The sequence below is a fragment of the Marmota marmota genome, unplaced genomic scaffold (genome assembly GCF_001458135.2).
Source record: "Marmota marmota marmota unplaced genomic scaffold, marMar, whole genome shotgun sequence".
Lineage (NCBI taxonomy): Eukaryota > Metazoa > Chordata > Mammalia > Rodentia > Sciuridae > Marmota > Marmota marmota.
In genome coordinates this window covers 39,961,879-39,972,252 of record NW_026000037.1, presented here as the reverse complement: position 1 = coordinate 39,972,252, position 10,374 = coordinate 39,961,879, and the positions used below count along the sequence as shown (strand labels likewise).

The following is a 10,374-nucleotide window of genomic DNA, read 5'->3' as shown; positions in this document are numbered from 1 at the left end:
TAGTTCAGACCCAAAGTCTTGAGAACCAGGAACTCTGATGTCTGAGGGCATGAGAAGATGAATGTCTCAGCTCTGGAGAGGAAATTCACTCTTCCTCTGATTTTTTGTTCTATTTAGGCCCTCAACAGATTGGATGATGCCCATCCATACTGGAGAGAGCAGATATGCTTTGCTCAGTCTATTGATTCAAATGCTGAACTCTGTCTGACATATTTCACAGATATACTCAGAAATAATGTTTTATCAACTAACTAGGCATCCCTTAGCTCAGTCAAATTGGTACATAAAATTAACTATCATTTACATTTTTGGGAGAAACAAATATACAGTATAATTCTTATTTTGGAAAAGATTATCATCTTGGAAGGATGAATTGTGTATTAGTTCCCCAATATAAAGATGGAGATATGCTAGTAAATGGCATGGATATAATATGCTAAAATAATTTATTGAGGGAAGGATCACTAGTGGCCCCTGAATTGTTGGAAAAAGAGCTTCAGTTGAGCCTGGAGATTCATCAGACAAGGCTGATATTGTTGTTCAGCAGGTATGTTCTGGATGTTCATACCAGTTGTTAAACAAGGAAATATTTTTGTAAGTAGCAGCACTCTTCTTTCCCACTGCCACCCCAGTGCCACCATTGTCCTGGCTCTCTATGTCCCTCCATCAGAAATTCCCAACTCTTTTCCTCTCAATTTTCCTAGGATCCAACAACTGAAGAATTAAAATCTGGATTCCCTGGGACACTGCTACAGAACTCTGGCTAGAGCCATTCTGATGGTTCAACATCCTTGTTGACCAGTTGTGCATGTTTTGACTGTCACCACTGCACTTGAAGTGTGTGGTGTATGTCTGTTGAGAGTTCACTTGTATGGCCGTGTGACCGACATGATGGTTAGGAAAGGAAGGAAGCACATCACTAGAAAGGAAACAGTGAGAGGGAGAAGAGGCTCCATTTATTCTTGAATTCGATAGCTGGCGAATTCAGCTGGATGTAGAGAAGGGGAGTGATGGATGATAAAAGAACTCCAAGCTCCAGCCAGCCTGTCATGGTAACAATTTGGCATTGGGAATGTGGGAAGGGAAAGTCCATCTTAATGCTGTGGAGTTTGGACTATGTATTGGATGTCAGTAGTAAATGCTTAACATGTGGGATGACATGATGAAAGTAGCATTTTTTTTTTTTTTTTAGATGAAAAATCTGGCAGGAGTATGCAGGATGAAAGGAAAGAGAGAATCATTAGCAGGGCAGATTCCAGATGTCAGTTAACCGTCATGAATAATCCTGTGGGCATGAAACCATCAACTATGAATTTTCATGCAATAGGATGTAGGGGGAAATGGACGTTGACTATGGTATGAGGAATAAAACTGGGTGGAATACTTGAAATTGATTCTCAAGAGATCTGGACCATCTGGTCACCATGTTCTCAGGAAGAGTGCAGAGAAGCTTAGAGGCCACAAAGGGGCTCTGTGAAGGGCAGGGGAAATCACATTGCTTTGTCAAGGTAGTAGGATGGATAAAGATTGCCTCCAAATCACTCCATTACCTGTCTCTCTGATGTATAGTTGACATAAATAATTCAGAGAGAGAGACTGATAGAGAGACATAGCTTAGACTTATTGTTTGACTTACTTGCTTTTCCTCCTTCTAATTCAATTCTAGATCAGCCACCAACCAAATTTTGGCAGCCCAGAATTTGTCCCTAACATGCATTTCACAGTTCCAGGGGACACCAGGTGGCATTCTGCAGTGTACACCCAGTGTCATTTTGGATGATTGTCTTGGTGAACCAATTCAGGCCCTAAATTTAATTGTTATGTAGTTATTTTCTCCTATCCAACAATCACCCCTTTCATGATCATATCTTAAAATCAGAAGAAAATATTCACATTAATAATATTCTTAAAATTTTCATTTGCTGTGCAAAAAATACTTTTATGTACATTAACTCATTTAATCCTCATAAAATATCCTATAATTATTAGGTAAATGGGTGGTACTATTAGGAGGTAGTGGAGCCTTTAAATGGTAGGGTTTAGTTATATCAAGTTACATCATTGGTCATTAGGGTTGTGCCCTTGAAGAGAATATTGAAAACCTGGCTCCTTCCTGTCTCTCTCTAGTTCCCAGGTATCATGAAGGGAACAGGCCTCCTTCCTGACATAAGGTTCTGTGCTACCACAGACCAAAGCAACTGGATGAAACAACCATGGACTGAAATCTCTGGAACTATGAATTTACAAAAACCCTTTCCTCTTTTTAAGTTGATTATCTCAGGTATTTTGTCACAGAGATGGGAAGCTGAATAATACATTTATACATGAGGAAACTGAGAAACTGACCTTCAGAAAGCTAAAAGGAAATATAATCAGCAGTGACGTGTTCATGAGCACCTGGTATGTGTCAAACTCATTACATATCCCATGTTCACAGAACTAGTAAGGGTCAAAGTGAAGACTGACTTTGGTTCTCCTGGAGATTTTGAGATATTATAATTTCCATCACAAGTCAACCTATCAGCTGTGTTTATCCACCCAAGAAAACTTTGAGTATTGGCACCAAAATTAGAGTTCTATTCTTTAAAAGGTTGAAAAACAGCCCAGGCCAACATCCCAAAAGGCAACAGTGTTTCCATTCCAATTCATATAGTCACAAAATGATAAGATCTGAAGGGCACATTTTTGTTTTATCTTCACTGGGAATGAAGCTTGTTTTTATTTATAATTTCCCTGGAGGAGTTAGAGGGATAAATTAACACTGGCTTCATATATCAGACATGGTCCAACTGCCCCACGCTGATATTTTGTTATTAAAATGACTCTTGTGCGTGAGATCATTCTATCTTGTTACATTGCACACCAGGACAAGCTGCTTAGAACAAATGAAAATGAATAATTAATGCAGGAGAAAAGAATATTCCTTTTAAGTTCCCAGATATACTAGTCTTGTGTTTTTGTTGTTGTTGTTGTTTGTTTTGTTTTGTTTGTTTTTTTGTTTTTGTTTTTGTTTTTTCCCCTGGATTCTCCTTACTTCCTTTTCTGCTCTTTTGTGTCATTTTGAACCATTCACCCTCACAGTTTATTCCTTCCTCTCCATTTCAGAGTAGCTGAAGTGGTGACCCAGTTACAGGCAAGGAGCCAGTGCTCTCTGAAGGAGATGGCATGGGGGACTAGAACAGATATTGTTCTTTTTTTCGGAAAAGGGCACCATGGACTCCTAGAGATACCTCATTTTCTATCAGCGGGCCCGCTAATCAGGTTGGTAACTGGAAGGCCCTTAACTTCCCAGGAGAGAGACAGGATGGGGAGAGCCGGGTATCCAATAGAACCTTCCCACTGGAGTGACCATTTGTGGTCATTCTTTGCTTTAGTGCACTGGTAAGTCCAGCCTTATTACTCAAAGTGTAGTTCAAATCCAGCATCATCAGCGTCAGCTGGGAATTTTAGGTATGCAGAATCTTCACTCTGTATCCACAAAATCAGAATGTATATTATAACAAGATATCCAGCTGAATTGTGTGGACTTTCAAGTTCCAGAAGCCTTGTTCTCCAGGATGTCTTCCTGTCTAGAAACATGTCTTTTCCCCTTTCTTGTAACTATGTGCACATTTCAAGGGAAATCAAGAGAGGCCACATACTATAATAAGATAAATATTAGTGAAGCTGTGTTCTTATATGTAACTTGGCTGGATAAGACCAACTAGAAAACAAATCTAACTTAGAACAAAAAATTGAGTTGTTTTGCTTGTTATGTTTTTGACATTCTGAATACATGAGTGACTTTGTTGTAACCATTTGTTACCTCTTTTCAAGTACTGTTCAAGACAGGGAAACAAACAGAAACAATTTTCGCAAACTCCAACCCCAATCTTGCTTCTTGGCAATTTCTAGAACACCTCACGTAGCCCCTCAGGTGGAAACAATCTACACATTCTCAAATCAAACACAATGATAAGCCGAGCAATGGCACAGCCAGTTACTCCGGAGTCTGAGGCAGGAGGATCACAAGTTTGAGGCCAGTTTCAGCAACTTAGTGAGGCCTGTCTCAAAATAAAAAGGGCTGAGAATGTAGCTCAAAGGTTGGGTTCTCCTGGGTTCAACCTCTTGTTCACAAAAATCAAAACCCACAAATAAAAACAAAGACATTTAAGAAAAATGTTTTCTTCTAATGTTTCTTTAACTGTTTTCACTGTAGTTTTGCAGGCTTTCTTAAAAACTGAACTTCCTGCTGGTCTTGGTGTTGCACATCTGTAAACCTAGTGGCTTGGGAAGCTGAGGCAGAAGGATTGCAAGTTCAAAGTTAGCCTCAGGAATGGCAAGGTGCTGAGTAACTCATTGAGACCCTGTCTCTAAATAAAATACAAAATAGGGTTGGGGATGTGGCTCAGAGGTCAAGTGGCCCTGAGTTCAATTCTTGGTACCAAAACAAAAAACAAAAAACTGAACTTCCTGAAAAGCTGTGTTGATTCATTTTTTTGCTTGATTGTCTATCGGAGTATTTGGTGATAGCAATAAGTACTTAATATTTCTATTTTCCCAACCTTTCAGGACTATATTCTCTTTAAATCTTATGACCCTTAAGATTCTTTGAACAATGATTTTTAAACTCAAACCAAATAGTTGAGTTTATGCTAACATCAATCATGCTATGAGAATTCTGTCATAGCAGACTTCAGTTTGCAATTAGATACATAAAGCAGAAAATCTCAGCAGTACTCTCAGATTTCCTTAAAATAATATTAATATAATGTTGAATTTTCCTGCTAGATAAATGGCCTTGAATATTTATTTCTGAACCTTCTGTTCATGAGCAAAACACTGTGTTATTCCCTTTTATAGCATTTTTATTTTTTTATTTATTTTTATTTATTTATTGCTGGTCAGTTTTATTTTTATTGCTTTCTCTTTATCCTCTCCCTCAGAATGATTCTGCAGGAAAAGGGGATTAGGGTCAGGAAAAGGTGTGGGTCAGGGCAGGCTAATCTCCTCAATAACAGTACAAAGTGCATTAAAGACAGATCCCAAAAGCATCAAGAAGGGCTGAGAGGTCTACCTTATGCAGGATTCTGGCACCCTGCAGGGGTAACAAATGCCTAGTCCCCTCATTATACAAAACTATTCATTTCCTAGATTTTTTTTTTTTTTAAATCAAGCTCATCAAACCTGTGCTTCAACACCTTAGGGAAAAAGAAGCCCCACCTGTGATAAAGACTGGGCCTCCACAGCACCAGAAGCAGGCTTTCCCCCAGAATGAAGCCATTCCTGTGGGGCTCCGCTGAGGAAGGGCACTCAGCATAGGGCCCAGAGGGGAATGTGCTTAGCAGGAGGAGGGAGGCTGGTCAGCTCACCCCACAACAGAAGTAGCTCCTTGCTGGACAGGAAGGGAGATGGATCTGGTAGTGCTCAACAGTCAGGGCCAGGGAACCGGCCCTTCCCAGCCCAGGCCCCTTAATTTCACAGGAAGGGCCTGTCATGTTTCTGAGTGCTGGAGCAGACAACCAGGCAGTTGCAGTGTGGGGCTGCAGAGGGCAGGAGACAGGGCCTCCTGTGCCCCATCTCCTTGAAGGTCTTATCAGTCACGATGTGCAGATTGGTGGTCGAGCTGCCGGTCATCGTAGGTGCTATAGCGCTTGACGTGGATGCGGCGCACATGATCCCGCAGTTCATGGGCTTCCTCATCTTCACTGGGGGAAGCCTGGCTGCGGCTCCGGCTTGTGGCCTCCAACAAGGAGTTGTCAGGGACTTGGGGGGTCTCATAGAGTGGGAAGGACATTGAGTGTCTCCTCATAGATTCGGGCCTCTGGAAATTCCACCTTGGTCTGCTTCTTCTCTGTGGCATACACGATGGAGTGCGTGCAGCACGCCTCTGCCAGCTTACGACCCTGGCCATAGAAGGACCAGCAGCAGATCTCATCACCGATGACATCCTTGATGAAGAGCACGCGGCCACTGAAGCGGAAGGACAGCTTGTCAAACAGCTGTATGTTTTTCAGCAGGTGGTCTTCAGAGTTGCTGGTGTAGGAATACTTGTTGTTGCTTCTATTGTACAGTAGCTTCACCATGGGCTTGGTGGAGGATTTGATGAGCCTGTCCTCCTCCCTCAGGGATGTGATGATGGGGATGTTGGACACAGGCTGGTAGGAGTCCTTCTTGTCCTGCAGGGCAGTCTGGCACATGTTCACCAGGCCCTGAATGAGGTAATATTTTTCTTCAGCCATCAATTCTTTGATTTCTTGCCGGTTTTGAGGGAGGGTAATAGGGTCATCTCGGAGGTAATTCAAAATGGTGCCAAAGTGCTTTCCACATCGGTTTATGGGGATCCAGCCTTCTTTGTCAGTCAGCACCTCCATGCGCTCACTGAACATGGCCTTGAGCATGGTGTCACGTTGGGTGAGTACCCGCACCGTGGTGTAGTACAGGGAGCCGACTACATTGAGCTGCACGTACTTGTTGTCCAGCCCTCCTCCCTTGAAGCCACTTAGCTTGGGCTTGGCACCTGAGGCTGGGCATAGACATGTGTCCCCCCCCCCCCCCTCCCGCTGCAGGTAGATCACCACANGTCCCCCCCCCCCATCTCCCGCTGCAGGTAGATCACCACACAGCAGGAGGTAGGCTTGGAAGGCTCCGCAGTGGTGGAAGTGTTCACAAGGGAGTGTTCTGGGGAGGCCAGAGCCTCATACTCTCAGTGTGTCCCCAGGGGCTCTCAGCTGAATGGCAAGCTGACTCCTTGCCACCCCTAACCTGTAGCCGCCTGCCCAACAGCAATCCTGGGCTGGGAGCTCACATCCTGCTCCAGCAGACTCCTCCCGGTGCAGCCGCTCATCCCTGCCTATCTGAGCATTTTTAAAGACAATATGTCATTCTCTATATACTTCAATACAACAGACTTTTCTGACTGGTCAGTTATGTTTATATGATAAATCAGTGACTAAGGCAAGATTCATTAAGATAAAATCCTTCAATCTGTAACTTTATGATTATTTTGTTTAGATTTATTTATAAGTGACTGATCTATATTACGATATTTTATTTGCTTATAAAAACTCACTTACACATGTGAATATGAAAACCTGTACAGGGACTACAACACTGGGCTCACAGCATTTGACTCCTTGCTGATATTTAATCAATAGATGTAAATATATAGCAACCAGTAGGTATAGTCACTATACTAGAAAACTGCAGGTGACATGTGGAAATTTTATAAAAGGGGGGTGTCTTTGCCTTAATACTACTTCTGTAGGTAAGGAAGATTAAAACAAAAAGACAAAAAGGAAGAAAGAATATAAAAGGATTGAAATGTGTTACAAAAATTAAAAGAACAATAAAATCCCCCTCCCCATAGTATAAGCTACCATTTCCTGAAGGCTTGCTATGGAGAGGTAATGTGCTTAGTTCTTGATGTGCAGCCCTACCTTATTTATGACAGCTGAGAAAACTAAGACTGAGGAACTTTATTAACTTAGAATTGGTACTTATAGCCACATCAGACATCATCAAATCCATGCTTTTAACTATCTAGTACTGCCTGCCTGGTAAAGAGTATGTATTTTATCAGTTCATGGTGGTCCAGGCCTGTAATACCAGCAACTTAGAAGACTGAGGCAGGAGGATCACAAGTTCAAGGTGCACCTCAGGAATTCGGAGGTGGGGGGGGGGGGAACTAAGTAACTTAGTAAGACCCTATCCCAAAGTAAACAATAAAAAAGCATTGGGAATGTAGCTCAGTGGCAAAGTGCCCCTGAGTTCAATCCCTCACACCTGCCCTCCCACCAAAAAAAGGGCACCAAAATAGACTTGTAGTGCAAAAACAACATTAAAAAGAAAAAAAAAAAAAGTAAGCACCAGTACACTGGCACTCGCCTATGATCTCAGCAGCTCCAGGGGCTGTGGCAGGAGGATCACAAGTTCAAAGCCAGCGTCAGCAACAATGAGGCGAGGCACTAAGCAACTCAGTGAAACCCTGTCTCTAAATAAAATACAAAATAGGGCTGGGGATGTGGCTCAGTGATGAAGTTCCCCTGAGTTCAATCCCTGGTCCTTGGAAAATAAAAGGTGGGGATAAGCATTTTCCTTTATCATTTGTATATTCCCAAAGCAAACTTCTTGAAAACTAGACTGGTGTTACATGATCACTTGGAATCCCTGAAGATCTTGTATAATGCTGATCATAAGTGTTTCAACTTCTCCAAGGATGAACTGCAATTCTTTGCAAAAGTGTACAAGCTTGGTATCTTAGACCTTTTCTGAAAGGAAGGGCAGAAAAAACAACAACAACAACAACAACAACAACTGATATCAGATTGCATTTCCCCAGTTTGCATACCCATTAAATTCTTGGTGCCTGGTAAGTTTTTTTCATGCTTTTTTTTGGACCTTTCAGTCTACTATAACAAAACATTAAATACTGGTGGCTTTTATAAACAACAGAGCATTATACTGGGTATGATGGTTCACACCTTAATCCCAGCAACTCAGGAGGCTGAGGCAGGACATTACAAGTTTGACACTGGTCTTAACAATTTAGCGAGATGGTCTGGGGAAAAAAAAAGTCTGGGGATGTAGCTCAGTGGCAAAGCACCCCTGGTTTTATTCCTAGTACCACAAACACAAAAACAGAAATTTATTTCTCAGAGTTTTGAAGGCCAGAAGTCATGATCAAGTCATCAGCATGTTCAGTGGTGGTGGTCGGGCAGCAAATTCTCTTCCTGGTTCATAAATGGCACTTTCCCAATGGGTCCTCACAACAATGGAAGGGACCAACAAAATCGTTTGGGCCTGTTTCATAAGGGCACCAATCCTCTCCATGTGGACTCCACCCTGTTTACCTAACCACCTCCCATGGGCTCCATCCCCATGACCATCATCACATTGGGGGTTCAGATTTCAACATATAAATTTCAAGGGGACACACTTGAGTCCATTGCCTGCTGGGACTTTTCTCCCATTGGTTTCATCTCAGTCCACCTCCTCTACCTTTAATCTTTACCTCTTTTGTGGAGGAGACATCTTAAATTTCCTCAGAGGGGATTAGTCTATTCCTCAGGTTACTGGTGAGCTGAGTGGGGGATGCTGGCTTTAGGGGCAAGGGGGAAAAAACACTAAGGAAAGTAGAAAAAAGAAATAGAAAATGGATTGGTCTTTCAAAATTACTTTCCTTGTAAAGGTTTGAGCAGAGAGACCTCCTTATCATGCTGGTTAAAACTGGCTTGGTTTGGAATTTGGCTATTCTATCTCTGTCTTAATTTTTTGGAAGTTCAGATCAACAACTTAGTTTTTTTCTTGGTGATGTAGAATGTCATCAGGAGTAACTCCATTTTCCCCACATGGCCTCCTCTAAATTTTATTTAACAAATTAATGTTCCCTCTAAAAGTCCAGGGTAAAACAGAATTAATATCCCCCACCCCTGAAGTTAAGCAACACATGGGGTTTTTGTACTTTCTATGCAGGATAAACACAAGTCCTTGTCACTCAACATTTTTTTTTTTTTCACTTAGACATGCCACTTTAGACTGCTGTCCATAAAAATCCTTTTTTTTTTTTTTTTTTGGTACCAGAGCTTGAACCAAGGGGTGCTTAACCACTGAGCTACATCCCTACCCCTTCTTATTTTTTAAATTTTGAGACATGGTCTCACTAAGTTGTTTAGGGTCTTAGTAAGTTGCTGAGGCTGGCTTCGAATTGGCAGTCCTCCTGCCTTACATGCACTATGCCTGGCTCAAGATTCTTGATGGGAAGGAATTTTGCTTCTGCCTGTTATTTTGGACTACCACATTGGTTACTACATACAACTACATGTCACCATAAACAGGAATTGATTGATGACTTGAGATAATCTTGATTCATCTCCTTTCCCCACCTCTGTGTATGAGTGAGTGCAGCTGTGGGGTGGGTTCTTTGTGTAGGATTAGGAAATTGCAGTTTTTGAAATTAACCAGATGTTTTTATTTTCAAAGAAAAAGTTCACATCTAGTGAAATATTTGTTTACAAGCTTCACAACAAAACAAAAGATTATGAGAAAACTTTCAAGGGACTTGGGTCATAGAAACCAACTCAACACCAGGGCTTTCCCAATTTCATAGCCCAGGGGATGTGGCAGAGACAAAGCACCACTGACTGTAAAAACTCATAAACTAAGTTTATAATGTCTAATAAATAACAGTTATAATCTGGAAAGATTCCTGCTTTGACTTTGGTTTCTATCCATTTTTTCCAACAGTCTGTGCTGTAAAATACACTTAAAAAATGTGTTTTAAAAATCATGTCCTAAAATTAGTGTTTTAGAAACTTTAGGAATACTTGTTAGGAAAATGTTGGCACAACAAAAACAAAACAACCGTGTCTCAAGAACCGAAAGTGAAATCAGTTC

At 41.6% G+C, this 10,374-nt stretch overlaps 1 protein-coding gene across 1 annotated transcript; it reads right to left on the bottom strand.

Moving 5' to 3' along the window:
- Positions 1–5,482: 5,482 nt before the first annotated feature.
- Positions 5,483–6,826, bottom strand: LOC107136622 (BTB/POZ domain-containing adapter for CUL3-mediated RhoA degradation protein 2-like). Its single transcript, XM_048811959.1, is given in 3 exon segments — positions 5,483–5,767; positions 5,769–6,583; positions 6,745–6,826. Coding segments are annotated over 3 exon segments (1,089 nt in total). The 3' UTR covers positions 5,483–5,575.
- Positions 6,827–10,374: the final 3,548 nt, after the last annotated feature.